Source organism: Sciurus vulgaris (assembly GCF_902686455.1).
Source record: "Sciurus vulgaris genome assembly, chromosome: 16".
NCBI lineage: Eukaryota > Metazoa > Chordata > Mammalia > Rodentia > Sciuridae > Sciurus > Sciurus vulgaris.
This window is the reverse complement of record NC_136477.1, coordinates 53087102-53111653: the sequence shown is the minus strand read 5'-3', so window position 1 is coordinate 53111653 and position 24552 is coordinate 53087102. Positions and strand designations below refer to the sequence as shown.

At 47.2% G+C, this 24552-nt stretch overlaps 2 protein-coding genes across 2 annotated transcripts in view; one reads left to right on the top strand and one right to left on the bottom strand.

The window, feature by feature from the left end:
- Nucleotides 1-1353: 1353 nt before the first annotated feature.
- Nucleotides 1354-4496, bottom strand: TNNC1 (troponin C1, slow skeletal and cardiac type). Its single transcript, XM_079116272.1, has 6 exons — nucleotides 4382-4496; nucleotides 2865-2895; nucleotides 2391-2537; nucleotides 2044-2158; nucleotides 1657-1793; nucleotides 1354-1567 (listed from the first exon to the last, which is right to left on the bottom strand). Exons 1-6 carry the CDS (start codon nucleotides 4403-4405, stop codon nucleotides 1536-1538), a joined length of 486 nt encoding a protein of 161 aa, XP_078972398.1. The 5' UTR covers nucleotides 4406-4496; the 3' UTR covers nucleotides 1354-1535.
- A 1288-nt stretch (nucleotides 4497-5784) lies between these two features.
- Nucleotides 5785-24552, top strand: part of NISCH (nischarin) — a 36045-nt gene continuing 17277 nt past the window's right edge. Inside the window, 8 exon segments of the mRNA XM_079116022.1 lie at nucleotides 5785-6009; nucleotides 8453-8536; nucleotides 9221-9403; nucleotides 18944-18992; nucleotides 19883-20046; nucleotides 20373-20468; nucleotides 22322-22417; nucleotides 24219-24371. Of these exon segments, the coding sequence (XP_078972148.1) occupies nucleotides 5914-6009; nucleotides 8453-8536; nucleotides 9221-9403; nucleotides 18944-18992; nucleotides 19883-20046; nucleotides 20373-20468; nucleotides 22322-22417; nucleotides 24219-24371 (921 nt within the window). The 5' untranslated portion in view covers nucleotides 5785-5913.

Genomic DNA, 24552 nt, shown 5'->3' with positions numbered 1-24552 from the left:
GGTATTGCTCACCTTTCCCAGAGGCTGCTGGGACTTGGCTTCCAGCTCAACACACATTTCTGTTCCTGAGACTCAGTCTTTCCCCATGTCCTCCCATGACTGGTTCTTCAGGCCCCTCTCAGTGTCACCTGCTCTAGGAAGCCTTCCTGGATGGCTCTCTGTCACAGCCCACGGTGCCAATCCTGCCCCAGGCTAGTTTCCTCTCTGCGTTTATTTCCCTGAGTTGACTAGAAAATCCAGGAGATTAGGGACTTCATCTTGCTCTAATGTGTTCCAGTGTCCAGGCTCATGCCAGGCTGGCCTATCCACTGTGGTTCTTTCTTCTCCCTTGGGACATCATCCTTCCTGGGTCACCCTGGCTGCCTGTATAAGGCCCCCACTTTTCCGGCTCCCAACAATAGGCCTAAGAGGACCCCTCTTCATTCTTCCCAGGTCTCTCCAGGGACCAGCCAGCTCCTGCCAGCTCTGGCGTCCCCCGAGGCATCCCTAGAATTCCAAGACTGTCTCTGGAATGCCAAGCCTGTCTGGAAAACGCCTAGGCTGGGGCACAGGTGCAGAGGCCACGGGGTAGCTGGGAGGAGCAAGGACAGCTGCTGGCATTCTGGCTGAAGCCTGGGTGCTGCTGGCAGTTGTCCCTCCTGCAGCGTCACTGCTGACAGCTCTACTTCCTTCTAAACCCCCACCAAGGCCAGCATCACCATTCTGGCTGCAACTCCGGCCTGGGCACCTCCACTAAGCTGGGAGCCACCAGGCTTCAGGCCTTCATTTCCTGTCAGAGAGGGAGATGGGTTGGAGGCCAGCCTCTGAGGTTCACCAAAACTGTAAATTAGGCCCAGCTGGACCTGGCCCATCAGAGACCTGTTCTGGAAGTCTTGTGGCTGAGTTCTCTTGCAGACTCACCAGACAACCTTGGCTCTTTGAGTGGTAGGGTCTTCACCTGTGAAATGGGTGAGGGAATAGAAAGCAGACAATATGCCCCTAGGGCTGAGAGGTCACTGGTGTTGCCGTACCAAGGGACATCTAGGGCCTACTGCAGCTAACTGCTCTTTCCAGGTGGAGGACCTGTAGGCTGCCGGACTGGCTGATCAGGCAGTACTCCAGGAGCTTGTTAAAATTCGGATTCCAGGACTGCCGCAGCCTTCAGAAGCTGGACTGCTGCCCATGGGGCCTGGGCACCACCAGCTTCAGAAAGCAGTTGGTCGGGCACAGAGCACGGGTGGCTCTGATCGCATCGAACTCTCCTGCAGAAGCAGGTGAAGCCACAGTCAGAGCACAGGTTCCACAGCCACCTACCCACCTCGTGAGACAGGAAGGGACTCTGGAAGAGTGAACATCAGAGACAGACACCAGGCCCCCAGAGAGCAAGGCTTTATTTGCATTCCCCAGGATACGGGTGGAGGAGGGAGTCAGGGAGGGCCAGGGGTCAAGGACACACCCAGGTTCAGGGCCTGGGGACCCCATTCCCTGCCTGGGGTCCCCGGGACCTGGCTGCAGTGGGAAGGAAGACATGGGCAGCTCCAGGTGAAGGTCACTGTCTACTCCACACCCTTCATGAATTCTAAGAACTCTGTGGAGAGAGGCAGATGTGGGTCACAGGGAGGGGCCTGACCGGACATGAATAGCAGGGGGGTCTGGCCTACCCACTCAGTCACTCACCATCATAGTCTATGCGACCATCATTGTTCTTGTCCCCGTCCTTCATGAGCTCCTCAATATCATCCTCCGTGATAGTTTCACCTGTTGCCTGCAGCATCATCTTCAATTCCTCCAGATCAATGTAGCCATCAGCATTTCTGCAGGAGGGGTGAGGGAGACCTCAGGGCCAGGGGAAGGCAGGGCAGGGCAGGGCAGAGCCTGCCCCACCCCCAGTCCCAGCCCCAGCCCCAGGAGGCAGGGCAAGGGAAGGAGGCTATGGGGCATCCCGCACCCCATCACACAAAATGGGAGATGGAAGCTGCAAAGTTCCCAGGCATGGAATCTGAGACTGTCCCTCTTTCCTAGCTCTGTTTGGGTCAGGGCGAGAAGTCAAGTGCCAACGCTCACTTGTCAAACATGCGGAAGAGATCTGACAGCTCCTCCTCAGACTTCCCTTTGCTGTCATCCTTCATGCATCGAACCATCATGACCAGGAACTCATCGAAGTCCACTGTGCCGCTGCCTGGGGGTTGGCAGTGTGGCTGTTAGAGAGGTCTCGGTTGGCACTGCAGGCAGCGCCCTCCACACAAACCCGGTCCTCCTGCCAACTCTGTGAGGCTTGAGTGGTTATTAGGCCCATTTTACAGATGAAATGACTGAGGCTCAGAGATGTGAAACAGCTCTTGTATAACAGAGCAGGATTCAAGCTCTCTGGGAGCCAGGGAATTACGGGTCTGGAGGGCAGAAGGGCTTACCATCCTCATCCACCTCGTCAATCATCTCCTGCAGCTCCTCAGGCGTGGGGTTCTGTCCCAGCATCCTCATCACCTTGCCCAGTTCCTTGGTGCTGATGCAGCCATCCTCAGCACCCAGCACAAAGATGTCAAAGGCGGCCTTGAACTCTGCATCCAATGGCAGGGGTTGGGGGAATAGAGCAGTCAGTTTTAATAGCCAGGACCCTGGAAAGCCAGATCCCTGGGGCCACCTGCCAACCTGCTCATCTCTTTTTGACACCTTTCTAAGGTCACAGTGAGAAGGACCCCCAGCTTTTTTTTTTTGGGGGGGGGCGGGTGCTGGGGATCGAACCCAGGGATCAAGGCAAGCACTCTACTGACTGAGCTATCTCCCCAGCCCCGACCCCCAGCTTTTCACCTCCAGTCTGGGATTCTCTCCTGATCCCCCAGACTGGCCCCACTGCCCCCCCAACATGTGACACAGGATCTACTCACCATTTTTCTGCTCTTCTGTCAGCTGCTCTACCTACAGAAGAAAAGGGGCCTCAGGACTCAGACTCAGGCCTTAGCTGCTGCCCAGAAATCCAACCCATTCCATAGGCAGGAAGAGTGAAGCCAGAAGAGGTCACAGAACTAAGACCTCAGTCCTCCCTTCCTGCCCCCATAGCCCTGAGGTGACCCAGCTGGCCTCACAGAGACTGGGTTCAGGGCCAGGGTGACAGGTGGGCACCCCTTCCAGGACCAAGGTGACCCTGAGTAACAATACCCAATGACCACTCCATGTCCTTTCAGCCACCCTAATGAAACCCAAGCTGCATGGCCTGAAGGACAGCTGTCCCTCAGGTTGAGACAATAAAACCAATGTGGGTTTGAGCAAAGCCACCCACTGTAACCTGACCAGGGTGGCCATTGGGCTATTTTTACCGGGGGATAAAGTTAAACCTGGTGATTGTTCTGGGACTTTGGCATGCAGGGGGTGGGGCAGCGTTATCTGGCCCCCTGGCCTGCTGGTGCTGCCTCAGGAGCCAAAATTAGTCCCCAGCCCCGCCAGGCCTTGTATGGGCACTGAGTGGAGGGCTACCCCCCACAGTCCCATGGACTCCCACAGGATAGGCAGGGTCACCCCTGGAGCCAGCTGTAACCCTTCCTTGTCCAGAAGTGGGACCATATTCAGGAGGAAGATGGGGGTCCCCTGGAAACAGCTGTCTCTGCAGAATGTCCTTGTCTCTGGGGAAGGGGGAGGCTACCATCCACCCAGGAAGGAATAACATTTGGAGCCTCTCAGTGAACCCCAGGAGGCTGCAGGGACTTGGGGTGTCCACTCTCCAGCCAATCACCCCAGCAAAGTCACTGAGTCCTGAGCCTTCCAGACCCCATGAGAGCTGGGGACTCAGTTCTCTCTCCCTTCTTCCCTGGCCCTTCCCAGGCCCAGTCCTTCCCTACCTGGAATTTCAAAACCTCTTCCCCAGCTCAGGATTCAGATTCCACAGCCCCTCCTCACAATCCCCCTCCCAGCCTCCAAAGCATCTTCAGTCAGCTAAGGGGCTAGAGCTAAGGGGAGGTAGATTGTGAGTGTCTGAGAAGCAGAATGGGAGGGGTAAAAAAGTGGAGTGGGGACAAGGAGACAACAACAGGAACTCAGAGAAACAGCTCAGGAGAAACAAAGAAATGAAGAGAGATTGAGAAAGAAGAAAAAAGATCCCGAGAACAGAGACAAATGCAGAGATGTGGCTGACACAGACTGACACAGACACTTGGAAACAGCGGAGGAGACAAGATACCAAAAAGATGAGACCTCCCCATCTGCCCACCCTGACATCTCTTCTCCAGACCTGAAACCTCTCACCTCTCTTGCACCCCCAAACATCAGCCTTCCCATTCCCTTGAAACCTAGACTAAAGGGCTGTGAGCTATCATTGGGACCCCATCACTATCCTGGGCAGACCCTGCCCTCCATTCTAATCTAAGTGAGCTCCCAGTGGGCCTCAGCCCTGCCCAAACCCGTCCCTCACCGCAGCCTTGTAGATGTCATCCATGCCGGCAACTCTCAGGACAGACTCCTGGGTTCCCAGCCAGCCCTCTAGCTCAGCTTAAATAGCCCTGCCCCGCTGCATTCCCAGCCCAGCCCACCACCGCGTGGCGTATCCTCCACCCCCTCCCCTGGTCCGGGTGATCTCAGGCTGGCCTGAGTCCCTGTATCCTCTGCCCAGGGCAGGGAGTGATGAAGGGTTACAAGGACCAAGAAGGGCTACCAGGGGCAAGTCTCTGGCCCTCTGTACACCATACCCCACAGGAGACTCTCAGGAAAGGTTTCTTGAATGAATGAAAACCTGAGCCCAGACTCAGACGGGAACTGCCAAGTAGTGGGCCCCAGGCCAGGCCCTTACACACAGAATCGTGACTTTCCATCCATCAGGGAGGTGGATGCTATTACCCTCACTTTCCAGATAAGGAAACAAGCTCCTGGAGCAGGGGTGACTTGCCCAAGATCTGGTTGACTTGGCACCTGTTCCCCTTATGCTATCCTCTGGAGGGGTGGGGAGGCAATGTGCAAAGAGAGGCAGGCTCTACCAAGAGAAGCCTCAAATGCCAAGTTCAGAGTATGGTGATACGGATCTGGTGAGGGAGGAAGTCACTGACCCACCTTAGCACAGGGTGGTCTGGAGACCTTTAGCCAGAGGTGCCATGCCCCAGGCATTTCATCTCCTGTAGTAGAGCAGTGCTCACTTTGGGCTTGAATCACCTGCACTCGGTCATTCAACAAATACCCCTAGAAAACCCCCGTCAGTGCCCAGTTGTCTCCCTCCTCACCCTCCAGTTGGATTATCACCTCCTTCTTCAAGGTCTCTGTCTTCTCCTGGGCTAGGGCTGTTTCCCCGATTCGAGCAATGTAGTTCCTGGGCCCAGGGCCATCATATATCCAATGGCCAGCACACACCTCTGCTTCATACTGATTCCACCTTGATACAAGCCACCAGCTTGCGAGCACTGCATGAATTAACCCACTCCGAGTGTCAGAGGTTAAGAACTGGTGCAATCACTTGGCCCTTCTCTTGGCCCTTCTCCTGGCCCTAAGCACAGCTTCTTCAACACTCTCCTGCCCCATAGGGAATGAACACAACAGCCAGATGAGGCGCTACTGTTGCCCTCCATTTCCAGGGGTAAAACTGAGGTCAGGCGGAGCAGGGACTTGCTTCGGGTAGCTCCATAAGCCCAGGGCCTTCCTGAGGACCGAGGGTATGACCACCACAACGGCCTGCCTACACAGCCGGGGATGTCAAGTTTATCGCCCGTTGAGTGCCGCAGGCATAGACCACACAAGCGAGCCGGCCCGCGAGAGCTGCGCACGCGCGCCACTGGCGGTCCTGTCAATTACGTGCGAGAGGCGGGGCTAGGGCGCGAGAAAGCGGTGGAGCCAAGATGGCGGCGCGGCGTGCGGCGCGGGCGGGGGGCGGCGGAGGCCGGGGGGCGGTGGGACGCTGACCCCGCCCCCTGCTGCTGCCAGTCTGCGCCGAGCGGCGGCTGTGGTGGCGGAGCCCGGAACATGGCGGCCGCGGCGCGTAGCTTCGGGCCGGAGCGGGAGGCCGAGCCGGCCAAAGAGGCGCGCGTCGTGGGTTCCGAGCTCGTGGACACTTATACGGTGTGGTGGGGGCCCGGGCACCTGAAGTGGGAACGGCGGCCGGAACCTGGAGTCCGAGTCGAAGGGATTGGGGAGGGGTTTGCAATTATGAAGAGGGGACCTGGAATAGGGGAGTCGGGGAAGGCTCTGGGTCCTTGCAGGGCCAGGAGGAGGGTTGTGGGGCGGGCCCGGGGAGGGGGTTTGGAGGGATACGCGATCAGAAAACGAGACTTGAGTTGGAGGGGATCTGGGGAGAAAGGAGGCCTGGAAAGGAGGGATGTCTAGATGAGGCGGAGCCCATCTAGATGCTCCAGGTCTGGAGGTGTGCGGGCTGGGAGGCCTTGACAGGGAGTCTGGGAGGAAGGGATTTGGGAGGGGGTCTCCAATGAATGGAATCAGGGAAAAGGGTCAAGACCCAGTGGGAGCGTGGAGGAGAGGGGGCGGGGTCGCGGTCGAGATCTGCTTCGGTGAAGTGAGGGAAATCTAGGGCCCCCGACCCTGAGGGTCGAGAGGAGACCTGATCCGGGGAGGAATGGAACCCAGTCTAGGAAAATGGGGGGAGTATCTGTGGGCTGAAGTGCAGGACCTACAAACCTTCAGGGGCCTTGGTGGCTTTGGGCTGTGGGGGCGAGATGGGCAGCAAGCCGCCTCCCCACACACTTCTATGGATGGGGGAGAGAGTACAGAAGGCGGGGGTAGTTTCCGACTGCAGTGGGGCTGGAGGCTTTCCCGAATCTGGGTGGAGTTGGATGCCAGGCCTGTGAGCCTGATGAGCTGCCTGGCAAAAATTTGCTCTGGGGTGGGGGCTCTCGGAGCACCTCCTAGCCTCCTGTCCTTTGTTCCCAGGAGGTTGGGGAGGGGACCACTTCCTTGGCCCTCATCCTAACACCCCTCCCCAGGGTCTTCTCTTTGGCTCTTTTTCTTCCCCTGGGAGTGGGGGTGGGGGTGGGAAGCTGCCAGGATGGAATACAGGCTGGGGCGGATTTGGAGCAACAGGCTGGCCCTGAGGAAACGGCTGCTCCTCAGGGCTAGAGGCTTCAGCAGAGTTGACTGTCCTCCTCCCGCTTCCTTGCGGTAAAGAGGGACTGGAAACTCGTAGGTGTTGGGGGTGGGGTTTGAAGGATGAGGTCTCTGAGCTGATGGCTGGCTATCACCCATTGGCTGCAATCAACTGGAGGGTCATCTTCAAAAAGCTCTCCACATGCAGGACTTTGCCCCTCTGAACGTGAGGGAGGTTGGTAAACCAGATCTACCCTACCATCATCTGTTCCTGAGTGTGCCCAGTTGGATGTTATTAACACACCCATCTTTTGTTAGGTGTCCAACCTTGCACAAAGCATTTTACATGTATTGCTCTACTTGATCCTTAAACCTAGCAGATTTTAAAATGGAGTAACTGAGGCTCGGAAAGAGCTTAGGCTCCCAGTCACTTACATAAGTGACACATAAGGCACAGCCCAGAAATGGCAGAAACAGGTTTTGAATCCAGGTTTTTGTTTGTTTGTTTGTTTGCTTTGCTTTTTGGTACTGGGGATTGAACCCAGGGAGGCTTTACCTCTGAGTTTTTTATCCTTAATCCTTTTTATTTTTTATTTATGTTTTTTTGGTGGGGGGGGGGTTACAGGGGATTGAACTGAGGGGCACTCAGCCACTGAGACACATCCCCAGCCCTATTTTGTATTTTATTTAAAGATAGGGTCTCACTGAGTTGCTTAGCACCTTGCTTTTGCTGAGTCTGGCTTTGAACTTGCAATCCTCCTGCCTCAGCCTCCCAAGCTGCACTCAACCCATTTTATTTTTTGAGACAGGGTTTTGCTGAGGCTGACCTTGAATTTGCATCTTCTTGCCTTAGCCTCCCAAAGTTCTGGGATTTCAGGCATGCACCATAATGCCCAACTTAAACCCAGGCCTTTCTTAACTGCTAAACTGTATTGCCTTCTGTTAGGGCTGATTGCCCATCACTACTTCCCACAGCAGCTTTTTGGTGCCTGAACTCCTGATTCAGCAATCGAAGTCATAGCCATGGTCAAGTTGAAAGGGTTGGAAAAGGATTTGCTTCCAGGATGTAGTTAGGGCCCCTGGAAAGAGGTATAGCAGAGAAACTTGTCCTAGTAGACCTGGCCCTACCCTGCTTCCCTTGGAAGGGAAGGCCTTACCTGTAGCTCAAGTTGGAAACAGGAAGTGAAAACCTAAGGAGGTGCCTTGCAGTGGTAGAATCACCTTTTTCTTTCTGATCATTGAAACCACATGCTTGTCCCATGCCTCCCAGACCTAGTGCTGTGGCTGTGAAGGAGGCGAAGAGGGGCTCCTGGTGCTCAACAAGGGTCAGGTGCAGTGACTGGTGGGTGAAGACACCTGACTTTGGTCATTTAGGGAGCCCTACAGCTATTCCCGTGGGGGCAGGGGACTCCTTGTTGCTGGCTGGTTCCCCTTGCCACAAGGACAATCATTTTCCCCACTTTAGGTTTATATCATCCAGGTCACTGATGGCAACCATGAGTGGACAGTCAAGCACCGCTACAGTGACTTCCATGACCTGCATGAAAAGGTAACCCTTAGAAAGTGGGAGGCTGTTTCTCAGGGCTTCGGGATTTGGAGGCCAAGTTCTCATTGTGTCACACATTTGTTTTAGGGCAAAACCAGCTCTTTAATAAATCAGTTTATTAATGTAACTGACAGAAGAACTTGTGGAGCCTAGGGGTTTGATTCCAGTTTGAGACAATCTATAAGGAAATATTTGAATTTTGATTTTAAGATTGCCATTCCTAGCTTGGATATGAGACAGTTTCCCAGGGAGAGGACAGGTTTGAACTTGTTCCACCTAATATAGCTATTCCAGAGCCTGTTCTTTAATATCTGGCTGCAATTCCATTTCTTGCTTTTAGAGAGAGCTGCGTTTCTCTGGGTCATTTGTAATGAGAGTGTTTTAAAAACACACCATTGTCTCAATTGTTTTTCATCCTGGTTTGGAAAAGATGGCAATTTTAGGGGCCCAGAAGTGTTGCTTTTCTGAATATCTCCAAAGTCTCCAGATGCAATTCCTCATCTGGAATTGTATTGATATCTCTAATACTAAATCCCAGGTGCACTAGGTGGGTCACTGTCCCTGGTACTGCTGCCAGGAGGGACTGTGGAAGTCAATGACAAGTGCTTGCCTTCTGCTCCTCACCTTGGTCTTATATAGACCCAGAGTTACTTGGTATGTGATTGATAATCTTGTCTTTTCTTACAGCTTGTTGCAGAGAGAAAGATTGATAAAAATCTACTTCCGCCCAAAAAGATAATTGGGAAAAATTCAAGAAGCTTGGTGGAAAAAAGGGAGAAGGATCTGGAGGTATACCTCCAGACTCTGCTGGCTGCCTTCCCTGGCGTGGCCCCTAGAGTGCTGGCCCACTTCTTACATTTTCACTTCTATGTAAGTTCCTCTTGGGGTTCTCACCTTTGCCTACAAACCCACAACCACCAAAACTCAAGGCAACAAACCAATGTAGACCTCTACTTTAAGGAGAGGGTAGCCCAGAGTTTGACCGTGAGATTAGAAGATGGAGAATATCACTCTGGTTAGGGATGGGTGTAAGCAAAAACACTTTCGCTGGCTGATTTGCTTAAGTTAGAATGACTGTGGCTGCCGAGGTTTTCCTGTACAAGATTTTGTGTGTGTATTTATTTGTGTGCATAGTACCAGGGATTAAATTCAGGACCTCACCCATGCTCAGCAAATGCTCTTTTATGATCTACATCTCCTTTTCTTTTTTTACTTTACACTCACCAAGTTGCCCAGGCTGACCTTGAACTTGTGGTCCTCCTGCCTCAACCTCCTGAGTAGTTGGCATCATTGGGCCACCATATCCAGCCACCACAAGATGTTTCATTTAACGAAAAAGGCCTATAGGTATTTAAACTAGATTTTCATCCAAATGGATGAGCATGGATTAGACAGGTGACACCTGGCATAGGCTGTTGTTGAGTTGTTAATTTACAGCCCAAGACAGTTTGGGTCACTCTGTGATGGCAGAGTATTGCCATCTTGGCACGTTGTCAGGGTCTGCATTTCCAGGTCTGCATTGCCAGGTTGCTGACACCTTCCTCTAAAGGAAGGGTATGTCATAGAGCAGTGCTGCCCTCCCTTCTAGGTAGAGGAATAGTCATGGACTACTGGGGACAGAATAAGTTATCAGACCTCAAGAAGGACAGTTTGGCAGTATGAGATTGAAAATGTTAAAGGCTCCAGTAGTTCTACTTCAGAGAATTCTAACGAGAAATCCAACAACTGCGAAAAAGAATGTATGAACTAGGATTTGTAGCAAGATACTGAAGACAGTCCAGAATTCCAAAGAGAAGAAGTTTTAAAAAAAAAAAAAAATGAAAGGATCCAGCCATGCGATCGGATAGTATACTGCTGGAAAATGATGGTGTTGTGGATTTGTTCACAAGGGAAAATAAGTATATTATATGAAAAAAACAGGTCATAAAACAGGATATAGACTAGGTTGTTTTTTTTTTTTTTTTTGTTTTCAGTGCTGGGGATTGAACTTAGGGCTGTGCGCATGCTACGAAAACACTGTACCACCTAGCTATATCCCCACCCTTCTTATTTTATTTTGAAAGAGTCTCACTAAGTTATTGAGGCTTGCCTTGAACTTGAAATCCTCCTGCCTCAGCCTGCTGAGTAGCAGAGATTATAGGTGTGTGCCAGTGCACCTGGCTCTAGGGTTCTATTTTTATAAGAAAAAGGTTTATCTGGATATATTTGTCTAGAAAAATTCTAGGAGATTATACATTAAAGTACTGGAAGAAGTTTTCTCTAGATGATAGATTTTCAGGTAACTTTAATTATTTTTCCCCTTATGTGATGAAGATAGGAAAGAATCCACTTCCCATTCATTCTCACCTCATGGGAAGGAATGTGTGGGTCACAGTGATAAAGGCCCAGCCTTGTTTAAAGTACAACTTCCTGGAATCATTGCAAGTAAGACATCTGAACCTTTTGGGGGGCACTAAATAGAGCCTGGAGATTTGGAATTTGGTGGTAATTCTAATCTTGAGCCACTAAGCTGGAGGAACCATGTGGGAAAAGGGTGGCATTTACTGCTGGGGTATGTCTGTGTGCTTTGGATTTTATTTAGCATATACCAAGAGTTTATGTGGTTAACACTTTCCTGTTGTAAGCAATTTTTTTTACATTTCCTTTTATTACGTGAGAAAAAATGTATATTCCTTATGTGAGTCTCTCAGATAAACTTTACTGCTTAGCATTTTAGTATTTTATGAAATACTGAACTTTAAAAGAAAGAAAACTCTGATTTTCCATTTAAGGATAACCTCATAAGCATCTTTACAAAGTATAATTTGTTGTTTAAGATCTGTGCATCAAGGGCTGGGGATATGGCTCAGTTGGTAGAGTGCCTGCCTCGCAAGCACAAGGCCCTGGGTTCAATTCCCAGCACCGCAAAAAAAAAAAAAAAAAAAAAAAAAAGATCTGTGCATCAAGAAAGACTTTTTTTTTTTGTACCAGAGATTGAACCCAGGGACACTTAACCACTGAGCCACAACCTCAGCCCTTCTTATATTTTATTTTGAGACAGGGTCTTGCTAAGTTGCTGAGGGCCTCACTGAGTTGCTGAGGCTGGCTTTGAACCCACAATCCTCCTGCTTCAGCTTCCTGAGCTGCTGGGATTACAGGCGTGCACCACTGCACCTGGCTCATCAAGACCTCTTGATGGCTGCTATGGGTTTACCCAACTCTGAGCTTGGAAAGACCTGGAATGCTCCTTTGTTATATCTAGGGTTCTAGTTTGAGGCATGTTCTCCTACTTGGAGCAGTTTTGACATATTTTAAATTACTAGTATCAAATAGGTCCCTAGGCTATATAAATTCAAGGATTTAGAGCAATTGACCCATCATTAGATTAAGCCAGGATCTCTCAACTGTAACACTATTGACATTCTAAACTGGGTAATTCTTTGCTCTGAGGAGCTGTCCTATGCATTGTTTAGCAGCATTCCTGTCCTCTACCAACTAGATGTAAGTAGTACTTCCCCACCCACTTGTGGCAACTAAAATCTCTCTAGGCATTGCCCATTGTATCCTGGGGGAGCAGAATCACACCTAGTTGAGAACCACTGGATTAAATCTTCATTTGAACTTGAACAAAGAGATTCTAATAGCATTATCAGCCTTTTCTTCAGGTGGGGGGCTCTATAGAAAATATTTCTCTTAACCTTTGTACCATTAGTATTCACTCTGGAATTGTTCCAAAAGTGTTCTACCTCTTGTGTTGCTGGCATTGGACAGGGTAGGCCCAGAGAACCCTGTTTGACTACAGTGTGGATTGCTTCTTAATTGAGACATAATTCACATGCCATAAAATTCACTCTTTTTTTTAAAATATTTTTTTTAGTTGTCAATGGACCTTTATTTTATTTATTTATATGCAGTGCTGAGAATCAAATCCAGTGCTTCACATGAGCTAGGCAAGTGCTCTACCCACTGAACCACAACCCTGGTCCCAGAATTCTCTCTTTTAAAGTACACAATTTATTTGTTTTTAGCCTATTCACAAAGTCATGTAACCTTCACCAATATTTCCAGAACATTTCATCACCCCCCAAGACAGCCCTGTTCTCCTTAGCAGTAACTTTCCCTGCTCCCTAGCCACTGGCAGTCACTAATCTGCTTTCTGCCTCTAAGTTTGCCCAACATTTCCTATAAATGAATTCATACAACATGGCTTTTTATAACTGTCTTCTTTCATTTAGCATTGTGTTTTCACGGTCTATTCATATTATAACATAATCCTTAAGTCTTTATGACTGAGTAATATCATTGAATATGTATATATGTATTAGTATATATAATATAATATTGCTATCATTATATGTGTAATATATGATACGTGTTATATATAATATATTATTGGAGAATAATACGATGTTACCATCATTACATGGATAAGGGGGTCCCCCTCATCCATGGTTTTGCTTTCCATCATTTCAGTACCCACAGACACCCATAATCCAAAAGTATCAAATGAAAAATTCCAGAAATCAATAATTTATGAATTTTAAATTGTGTATCAGTCTAAGTGGTATGATGAAATCTCACACTATTCCTCTTGGGACATGAATCATCCTTTGTCCGGCGTATCCACGCTGTATAGGCATCACTTATTAGCCCATTAGTCGCTTAGTAGCCATCCCAGTTATCAGATCAGTTGCCACAGTTTCATAATGCTTGTTGTTGACGTAAGTTTTATTTTATTTTACTTAATAATGGCCTCAAGCCATCTGAGTAGTGATGCTGGTGATTCAGATTTGCCAACAAAAAACTGTGAAGTGCTTTCTTCAGTGAAAACTTTTATCACATTATGTTGTTATAATTGTTTGTTTTTGTACTGGGGATTGAACCCAGTGTTTTCTCTACCACTAAGCTACATCCTGAGCCCTTTTAATTTTCAGACAGGGTCTTGCTAAATTGCCTAGGCTGGCCTCAAACTTGCGAACTTCATGCTTTAGCCTCTTAAGTTATCTTTTCCATCTTAACTAAACACTTACTAAGCACTGTGCTCTAACTTTTGCTGTTTGAGGTGCAGCAGGAAAACTACCAAGGATTTCATCTTCCTGACTGGAGAATTTCATTCTTTCTGTAGATCTTAATGAACATAGCATATGATTTTCCCCCCTTATTAAGTTTAAAACTTTCATCCTTTCATTTAAGATTTCTCTTAAACTGGTATGGTGGCACATTTCTGTAATCCCAGCTACTCAGGAAGCTGAGGCAGGAGGATGGCAAGTTCAAAGCCAACTCTGGCAATTTAGCAATTCCTATCTCAAAATAAAAAATTAAAAGGACAGGCACATAGATCAGTGGTAGAGTGCACTCCTAGGTTCAATTGCCAGTTCCAAAAAAAAATAAAAAATAAAAGATTTCTCTTCGATATATCTGAATGACTAGCATCACCAGTCTCACGCTTTGACAGTAAGTAAAATAAGGATTGCTTGAACACAAGCACTTCAATATTGTGGTAACCAAGATGGCTACGAGGTGATGTTACACAGTGTGGATGCTGGGCAAAGGGCTGATTTATGTCCCAGGAGGGACAGAGACAGGCAGCATGAGATTTCATCACAATATTCCAAATGGTGTGCAAGTTAAAACTTACAAGTTTGTTTCTGGAATTCTCTTTTTAATAATTTCAGACTCTAGTTGACCGTGAGTGACTGAAACCACAGAAAATGAAACTGTGGATAAGGGGGGACAGGTCTACTATATAAATTTTTGTATGAACTTAAACGTTTTCATATCTGTGGGATATATAACCAGAACTGGGAAGCTGGGTCATAGAGTAACTCTATGCTTTTACTTTTTTTTTTTTTTTTTTTTTAAGGTGTCGATGGACCTTTATTTTACTTATTTATTTATATATGATGCTGAGAATCTAACCCAGTGCCTCACACATGCTAGACAAGTGCTCTAATACTGAGCCACAACCCCAGCCCCTATTCTTTGACTTTTTGAGGAACTGCCAAAGTATTTTCCAAAGTTGCTGCATTTTTATTCCTTCCAGCAATGTATATTCTAATTTCCCCTTTTTATTTTTTAGTACTGAAGATTGAACCCAGGGATGCTTAACCACTGAGCCATATCCCATCCCTTTTTGTTTTTTGAGACAGGCTCTCACTGAATTGCGTAGGGCCTTGCTAAATTGCTGAGGCTATTCTTCAACTTGCAATCCTCCTGCCTCAGCCTCCCGAGTACAGGGATCACAGGCTTGCACCACTGTGCCTGGCTAACACTTGTTCTTCTCCCTTTTTTTTTTTTTTTTTTTTTTTGACCTAGATATTCAAGTGAATGTGAAGTGGTATCTCATTGTGGTTGTGGTTTTGATTTGTGTTTCCACAGTGACTAATGATGTTGGGCCTCTTCATGTGCTCGTTGGTCATTTACAAACCTTCTTTGGAAAAACATATTCAAATCCTTTGTCCTTCTAAACATTAGGTTACTTTTCTTTTGTTGTTTTTATATAGTCCAGGGTTTTTTTGTTTGTTTTTGTTTTTCAGTACTGGAAATTGAACCTGGGATGCTCTATCACTGAGCTATATTCCCAACCCTTTTTATTTTTTATTTTGAGATTAGGATGTTGTTAACTTATTGAGGCTGATCTTGAACTTGAGATCCTCCTGCTTCAGCCTCCTGCAGGCATGCTCAGGTCAGAATGTAAGTCACAGAGTGACAGCTTTAATAGTCTATGGTTGTTTATGGTGTTTATGTGAAACTCAAACCTTTGCCCAATTTTTAGCTCAGTAGTATAGTGCTTGCCTAGCATCCACGAGGTCCCAGGTTCAATCCTTAGCACCATAAAAAAATAAAAAAGAAAAATAAAGAAAAAAGAAAACAACTCTGCACATCAATAAATGATCCTGGTCAGCAATGGCATGGCTGATCAGTAGGTTCGTAACGCACTTAGGTAGATGCGTGTTTTAATTTTTAAATATAGCTAATATTAATTGAAATTTATAGTGAGGTATAATGAATATCTTTATTTATTTAATTTTGGGTACTGGGGATTGAACCCAGGGGCATTTAACCACTGAGCCACAGCCCTAGCCCTTTTTTGTATTTTATTTAGAGACAGGGTCTCGCCAAATTGCTTAGGGCCTTGCTAAGTTGCTGAGACTGGCTTTGAACTCACGATCCTTTTTCCTTAGCCTCCTGGGCTGCCAGGTTTACAGGCGTGTGTTCCTATGCCCAACTTATTGAATGTCTTTAAAAAAATTGCACACTTGAGATATTTGTATCACCCTAAACACTTCAGGTCTATTCAGCACAATGAAGTAGCAGGGTATGTGAAGAGCCACTCATCCCACAGGTAACTTACCTAGGAGTACTCGCAGCATCTGGGCCTCAGCAGCCACCAAGGTTCCCTTTCTCATTCTGCCTGTGGAAGCCTGACTCTGCACAGGTTTGTCCACAGTTGGACCAGAGGAGGCTGGTGCTCTAGGTTTTTCTGTGACCTCTGGTTCAGGTTCTCTTCCACAGTGAAGGTTGACCCAGGAAATCAAGTAGAAAGTGTTGTAACAGTGTGAGCTTCCTGTGCCCCACAGAATAGGGAGAGCAAATAGTAAACACTATTTGCTGTTGAGATGGCTCAGAAGCGAAAGGTTCCTCCCTGCTTAGCACAAACCCTTGGCTCTCACTATCAGCTTTCTGCACCTTCTGGAACTTCCAGCCTTATCCCCTTAGCAAAGCTGGCTTCCAGGGTAATTCTTTCTCCAGGGTCTTTCTGAGCTGACACCAGATACCTGAAGAAATGTGCAGTGAAAGGTGAGGATTGTTTGGTACTGTTGATAGTGCAGGGAGCTCTTTTCCCGTGTGAGACCTCTGGGAACCTCACACATCCATAGTGTCAGAAGGCTCTTAAAGCTACTGTTGAGGAACTGAGGGGGCACAGATTGGCAGCCTCTGCCTCTTAGAGCCAAGTGATCTGACTGAAGGGAGAATTTGTAGATAAGGTTTGGTTCTCAAAACTGTTCATGGAGGGTCTGGGGTTGTGGCTCAATGGTAGAACACTTGCATATTTGAGGCACTGGGTTTGATTCTCAGTACCACATAAAAATAAATAAAAAACTATTCATAAAGGGATAGACTTCTGGATCATTCCATGTTCTGCCTAATTTTCAGCTGTCTTCACAGCTGCCAAGGAAAATGTAAGTTTAAGAGGTACAAGAGATTCGTGGGCACATGGCCAATGTGTGTAATTCCAGCAGTTTAGGAGATTGAGGCAGGAGGATCACACATTTGAGGACAGGCTCAGCAACTTATCAATATTCTGTCTCAACATAAAAATAAAAAAGATCTGGGGATGTAGTTCAGTGATAAAGTGCCTTTGGGTTCAATCTCCAGTACCCCAAAAAAAAGAGAGAGAGATTATAAGGGACTGAAGTTTAATTTGAGTTACCCAATAGTCTCTCCTGTCACTCCTAACTGAAACCCCTTCCATTTGCTGGCCCTTTCACATTTGTCCCCATACCCTAGCAGACTCTTAAGTCCCTTAAAGCTGGTCTCATTTGCTTTCTGAATTTTTGTCCACTGGAGGTTGGAATGGGAGAGGAGTGATTCTTACATTATGTATAAATTGAATTTCAAGCAGATTAAATAAATGAATCACTTTTTTAAAGATAACATAAAGACTGAAAGAATATTTTATAATTTTAGAGTGGGGGAAGAGGCCTCATAAGTCCTAAAGGAAAAGTATTACAGGTTAAATAACATAAAAATAAGAAATCTTGCTATGTCAAAACCACCTGAATAAAAGTGAAAGGAATACACTGGCTGAGAGGAAATGTTTACAGCGTATAAATAACTATTCAGGTAGCCATGATGTATAAAAGATATTTAGAAAGAGACAAACAAGGAGAAAAACAGGAAAGGGACACTATGTCTCCTGCAGCCTGGTGCCTTTTTCGTCCTAGAAACACGTGAATTGCATGTCCTGGTGGCAGCAATGTTCCCATGAGTTATGAAGGTAATTGTGTAGCCTCCATCTGGATCTGTTTACCAGAAGCCCTATTAGCTGCCATCTGTCAGTGAGTTAAAATTCTGACCTGTGGGAGGTACAGGTTTGGGGCTGAGGGATTTGGGGGGCCATCCAACCCCAGTTACCCACTGAAGTGTGAGGTAATTGATTGTGTACAGAGAGAGGCCCTAGGCCAAGTGCTTAAGTATAGCTTTACTAATTTCGAGCCATATAAAATTGGAGGGTCACAGTACCTCCCCCAACTGTTTACTTATCTATGTAATGGTTCAGGATAAAAGCTTCTGCTAGGTGCAGTGGTGTATGCCTATAATCTCAGTGGCTCGGGAGCTGAGGCAGGAAGATCGCAAGTTCAAAGCCAGCCTCAGCAACTTAGCCAGACCCTAAAGCAACTTAGTGAGACCCTGTCTCTAAATAAAATATAGAAAGGAGCCAGGGATGTGGCTCAGTGGCTAATGGGCCCTGGGTTCAATCCCTGGTACCAAAAATAATAAAGATAGAGGCTTTCTCCTATGGGGTCTTGGGAAGATTCAGTGAACCAGTACCTATCAAGCACTCAGCATTACCCAGTCGGAATTAGGGTGCAGCTTATTAGATTTCATTTGTCTGAAGGCTTGTTTTGTCATGCCTCCTTCATCACATCATTCAAAAAGAAAATTCTAAATGTCATGGTGGTAATCCTAGTGACTCAGGAGGCTGAGGCAGGAGAACCAAGAGTTCAAAAGCCAGCCTCAGCAAAGGTGAGGCTCTAAGCAACTCAGTGAGACCCTGTCTCTAAATAAAATACAAAAATAGGCTAGGGTTGTGGTCGAGTGCCCCTGAGTTCAATTCCTGGTCCCCCCACCACCCAAAAAAAAAAAAAGTCTTTTCTTACCTCTGACCCTGGAGTTGAGAGATGTTGTGAGTCTGGACGTTATGAATTCAGGAAGAGAACAAGTGTGTCCTTTCTTTCTCCAGACATGTTTAAAACATGGGAGAAAATGGAAATGTCCTTTCCAGGGAGACTTGGCTCTGGGAGATCCTTTGTCCCACTAGGGTGATAAGTCCTGTTTATTTTGGAAGAAAGGATGCTTTTTTGCTATGCCCTCTCTTAAGCACTCCAGAATCAGTTTTGGGAGCTGATGGCTTCTCACAGCCAAGTTCTTGGGCCTCCTGGGCCGTGGTGTGCTCCACATTGCCCATGTGAACCTGAATTTTCAGCATTAGTCTAGTTTACCAGCTTTTGAGCAGCCCTTTCAGGTATCCACTGAACTGAAAATACTTAGTTTCCCTTTCTAAGCTTCTTCTTCCATTATAGATTTAGCTTGTTCACTCTAGAGAATTGGCACTACAACAGCAGAAAGGGTAGCTTGAGGGAATATGCAAATCCCATAGCTGGGGGCAGATGGACTTTCTAACCACAGGTTTTGTTTTCTTTGCAGGAAATAAATGGCATTACTGCAGCACTGGCTGAAGAGCTCTTTGAAAAAGGTATGTGGCCACTGGTCCTTGAAGTACTGGGTACAACTTACCTTCTCTTACTAGGTGACTTGGAGGCCCAGGGTTGCACAAAAATCAATCTGTTGAGTCCTAGCCAGGCTCACCTCTTTGGGGGTGCCCAAATTCTGGCCCTGGTCCACAGCCAAGCCTGCCCACCTACCTGCCTCACAGGTGATGAGCTGTGGTGCTTCCCCTTGGGACTCTTAAGTCTCTGTGATGGAGTACTGGAAGGTGGATGGTGGACTACCTCTTGTACCTGATTCATCCTTGCCAGAGACCATAGTGATATTAGGTGATGTGTAGGAAGCATGCCCTGTCATCATCCAGCCTATGTATCATCCTGCTGCCTTCCCCCAGAAGCTATAGGTAGAGGTGTGAATACTAGTAGTCATAGGCCTGTGACCTGCCTGAGGCTACATGGCTAGAAGGAGCAGAGCAAGAACCATATGCCAGTTGGTCTGGCTCAGTAGCCATCATGCTCTCGGGCTCTGCTGCTGGCATCTTAGGCCTTTACCTAACCTGAGCATCTGCCTTTTGGAGGTTACAGTGTAGATCTGTTGCTTAGAACACTGCCTCTTATCAGCCTTATCCTGGCTCAGTTCCTTAGATCTTGACTTAACCTTACTCTTTAGGGTAACAACCAAATTGCTTCTCCCCCCATGGCTCTTCCCTTCCGTGTTCACATGTCCAGGGTTGCCCTGTGTGCAGTGTGAACTCAGGAGGGCAACTGTTCCTTCATGCTTAGTTTCAACATAGTGTTTGCACATGATAGGTGCATGTGCGTTGCTTGGCGACTGTTGGCCTGATGGGCAGACTCCCTGGCTATACTGTGTGCTAGGGTTGGGGTTGAACACTCATTCCTCAGGGCATGGCTGTTGCAGGAGAACAGCTCCTGGGGGCAGGTGAGGTCTTTGCCATCAGGCCCCTGCAGCTCTATGCAGTCACCGAACAGCTGCAGCAAGGAAAGCCCACGTGCGCCAGCGGAGATGCCAAGACTGACCTTGGGCACATTCTGGACTTCACCTGTCGCCTTAAATACCTTAAGGTAAAGCCGCAGCAACTCAGTTGCAGAGAGCCATTCAATTGCCAGTGGGGCCTGACAGCTAACTGGCATAGTCGTGTGGAGGAGACATGGGCCGGGCCCTTTCCAAGGAAGGCAGACTGCCTGGTGTTCTTGGCACTGTGCTTCTGACTGTGAGCACCAGGGGGCGTCATCACCCAATGTCTAGTTTAAACCCCAACCCAAGCCTAACTTGCCGAAGGTAGAGGTGCTCAAAGCTGGCTTGGCAGCTGCTACCACACTAACCCAAAAATATGGATGGAGAGTGGTGGCAACAGCATCCCTAATTAAGCCACTTTTTTTGGCCTCAGGTTTCTGGCACCGAAGGACCTTTTGGGAACAGCAACATTCGGGAACAACTCCTGCCATTCGACCTGTCCATATTCAAGTCTCTTCATCAGGTGGAGGTAAGGTCCAATCCATGCATGAACATTGTTTGGTTCCCGTTTATCTGTGGCTAGGGAACTGTGTTTATGTCGGGTGTCCAGATTTAATTCTAAGGTACTGTTGGGTGTTCTTCTGTTTTGTTTTGTTATTTGTTGTTTTGGTTTTTCGTTTTGTGTTGGGGATTGAACCCAAGCGTGCTTAATCATTACTGAACCACATCCTCGGCCCTTTTTTATATTTTATTTAGAGACAGGATCTCTCAGAGTTGATTAGGGCCTCACTAAGTTGCTGAGGCTGGCTTTGAACTCTTCCTTAGTCTCCCAAGCTGCTGGGATTACTCACGAGTGCCACTGCACCCAGCAGTACTGTTGCTTTTGTGTTTGGCATTTTGTGGCAGGTTCTGTCCAGGTCCCTCAGACAAAGGCGAGGCCTTTTTGTCCCAGGCAGACAAAAGGGGGGCCTTGGCTGGTCTGCATGTCTCCATTCCAGGCATGGACAGCAGCAGGCATTTAGAGGAGTAGAGCACCATGGTCTGCTCCTTCTGGGCCTCTCATGGAGTCAGGAAATATGCATCATTCAAATAGAAGTCCTGGGAAGTTATCATTAGGGTCAGACAGAGCCAATTCCAAGTCTTTATTTCCCAAGACAAAGGACTTGAGGTTTCCCTGCCCTTGTGGCACCCACACTAGTGAGAAATGCTTTATGCTACTTGCTACTAGGCTCCTTAGTTCTCAAAACTTAACTTTATTACTCAGTTTTTAGAAGAAAATGGAGCCAGGTACTGTGGTGTACACCTGTATTTCCAGCAATTTGGAAAGTTAAGGCAGGAGGATTCTAAGTTCAAGGCCAGCTTTAGCAACTTAGTGAGGCCCTAAGCAATTTAGAAAGACCCTGTCCCAAAATAAAAAATAAAGGATATGTAGCTCAGTGGTAAAGCATCCCTGGGTTCAAGCCCCAGTACCAAAATCAATGAAGAAATATAGAAAAATAAAAGAAGATGGAATTAGTAATGAATAATAAAAGCTGTTTGAAATGTTTTCAAGCATATGTATCCTGAACTTGACTTTTGCATTCAACTGGGCCCTGCGCCTGGTGAATACTGCTTGATTGAATCTTCCCAACAACGCTGTGAAGTGGGCACTTTCGTTTCCAGTTTCCAATTGAGGAAACTGAAGTTTAGGGGGATGACGGAGTTTGGCCAGGATCACACAGTTAAGAAGAGGAAACTGGGGTTTGAATTTAGCTGAGTCTGACTCCAGAGCCTGTGCTGCCCATCAGTCTCTTCTGCCTGTAGCTATCTAGGCTTGCCTCAGACCTTGAAGGCCACTCCCTCGATGGAAACTTGGGATATGTACCTCAACCACCACATGCTGAGTGAGGCCTAGGGAATGAGGAAAGCCACCCAGCCCTACTCAGCAACTGGGGCTCCACTAGTCTGGTTTGTGGGTATGAAACCCTCAGGGCAGTGTGCTTGGCATGAATTCCTCTCCTTATGATGGAACAGTTAAGGCAGTAGAATGGGGCTGGGCGAGCAGGAGGATTCCTAGCACTGGTTTCCATGACCCACCCTTTCTGTCCACCTGCCAAAACCAGACAGTCCTTACCGATAAAATGAAATTGTGGTTCACTATGAGTTTTAGAATCTAGATGCCTTTCTTGTAGATACTTCAGAGAATGGTTAGTCAGCTCTAAACAGCATTGGGAAAAAGAAAGGCATAGATTTTGAGTCACCTCCTGCCTCTTATGGATTTGGGTTGCCCATTGTTGGGCTTTCTTTGTGTATGCATGATGAACACTCACTTCCTGGGACTTCTGATAGAGCCAGGATGCATTTCTGAGACACAGGGTTGTTTTTTTGTTGTTGTTGTTCCAGATAAGTCACTGTGATGCTAAGCATATCCGAGGGCTGGTTGCCTCGAAGCCCACCTTAGCCACGATGAGTGTCCGCTTCTCAGCAACCTCAATGAAGGTAAGCTTAACCTGTTTCCTGCCTGGGGCACTGTCTACAGGGCAAGATTCCAGCTGTGGTCCCCACCACTAAAGACAGGTACCAACAAGGCCACATCAGTAAGAACCCAGAGGCTGGACTTTTCCCAAGTTGCCACACATCACACAGGCCTTCCTAGTACTTGATAACCCATGAGACACTAGCCTATATCTTCATAAAAAATCAGTGTTGTTAACAAGACATTTTAAGGAACTTGGTTGCTTCCTCCAAAAAAGAATTTTAAAAGGCCACTGTTTTCTAGTGAACTGTGAAGCTGTGGCAGGACCTTTGATAATTAGATTGATGTAACTGTTCCTCAAAGCCTAATGAGGCCTGGCTTAGCATTTATTTGTATCTTGTCCTCCATGGACTTAAAGTAGAAGGTGAGGTTGTAGAAGTGCTGGGACCTGTTCATAAACGAACAGCAGAAGCATTCCAATAGAGAGTGTAGGAGGTTTCTTTTACCTTTTTATGTCTTACATCTTAGTAATGTTAAAAGCCTTCCCTGAGTATAGAAAAAGCATCTGGTAGCTAATTTTGTCATGACTGAAGGCATCTGATTAAGATTTGGATTTGGTGAAAATTCTTTCTCTTAAGGCTGCTGACTGGAAGAAGGAAACTGTGGCGAGAACAAGGGCATTGGGATACCTTGTCCTTCTTCAAGGCATTCTTTGCTGCCTGGATGAAGGAACCTAGGGTGATCATTACCAGCGGAGAGGTCTTGTAAACCTCAAAAGTCAAGCCAAGAACTAGGCCTAATGGCACACGCCTGGGATCCCAGTTACTCTAGAGGCTGAGGCAGGAGAATTCCAAGTTTGAGGCCAACCTAGGAAACTTAGCAAGATCCTGTCTTTTAAAAATAAATAAATAAAAGATATATCTCAGTAGTAGAGTACTTGCCTAGCATGCACAAGAACCGGAGTTCTCAGGTACCACAATAAAAATTCTTTTACAAGGTCAAGTGAGGCACTGGGTTGTAGCTCAGTAGCTGAGTGCTTGTCTAGGATGTGCAAGTTACTGGGTTCAATCCTCAGCACCACATGAAAATAAGTAAATAAATTGGAGTATTGTGTCCATCTACAACTAAAAAAAAAAATTAAAATTAAAAAATAAATAAATAAAGGTCAAACCAGCCAGGCACTATGGCGCATGCTTGTAATCCCAGCAGCTCGTGAGGCCAAGGCAGGAGGATGGTGAGTTCAAAGCCAGCCTCAGCAAAAGTGAGACACCAAGCAACTTAGTGAGGCCCTGTCTCTAAATAAAATACAAAATAGGGTCGAGTGCCTCTGAGTTCAATCCCTGATACCAAAAGTAAAAAGTCAAATCAAGGAGGCCTGCCTCTCTCCCCTTTGGTGGTCTCTGTGCTGCTACCCTTGTCTTAGCACTGATTTTATCCCTGTGAAGTAATGGTTAAAATTAAAGGCCTGCTGTCCACAGTGGGGACCACTCTGAGAGCATAGTTGCCTGGCAACACTGTGAATTTGGACCTTCATCCCCTGAGAATTAGCCTGAATAGGCATCACCATGTAGCAGAGGCTCCTATGGGCTTGATCAACCTTTGCTCCTGCAGCAAAGGAACATACTCCAAGCTGCTGTTAGTTGCTAAAACGTTCAGTTATTTCACAATCACTTAAAGGCACATGCATCAAAGCCCTGTGTAAATGCAAGCTCACTTCCACATGCTAAATATGCTCCAGCCCTTCCTTTAATTTTGCAGCGATAGTGTTCCAGTTAGTGTTGCGTGAGGGCCTGAGCATAGTGCTCAACAGATGTTCTTATTCAGGAAGTCCTCGTTCCCGAAGCCTCAGAATTTGATGAGTGGGAGCCAGAAGGCACAACACTTGAAGGCCCTGTGACTGCCGTCATCCCCACATGGCAAGCGTTGACCACCCTTGACCTGAGCCACAACAGCATCTCTGAGATCGACGAGTCTGTGGTATGCTTGTAGCAGCCAGTGTTGAGGGCCTCTCTGGCCTAACCAAAGCCTCAGATTGGGTCTTTAATTTGGTTTTTCTGGAAAGACCACAGAAAACCTGTATGCAGTGCTCTATGCATTGCCCATAATTTTTAAGTTAAACTTCAAAATAAGAATCTTTACAGTTGATAAGGTTTTACTT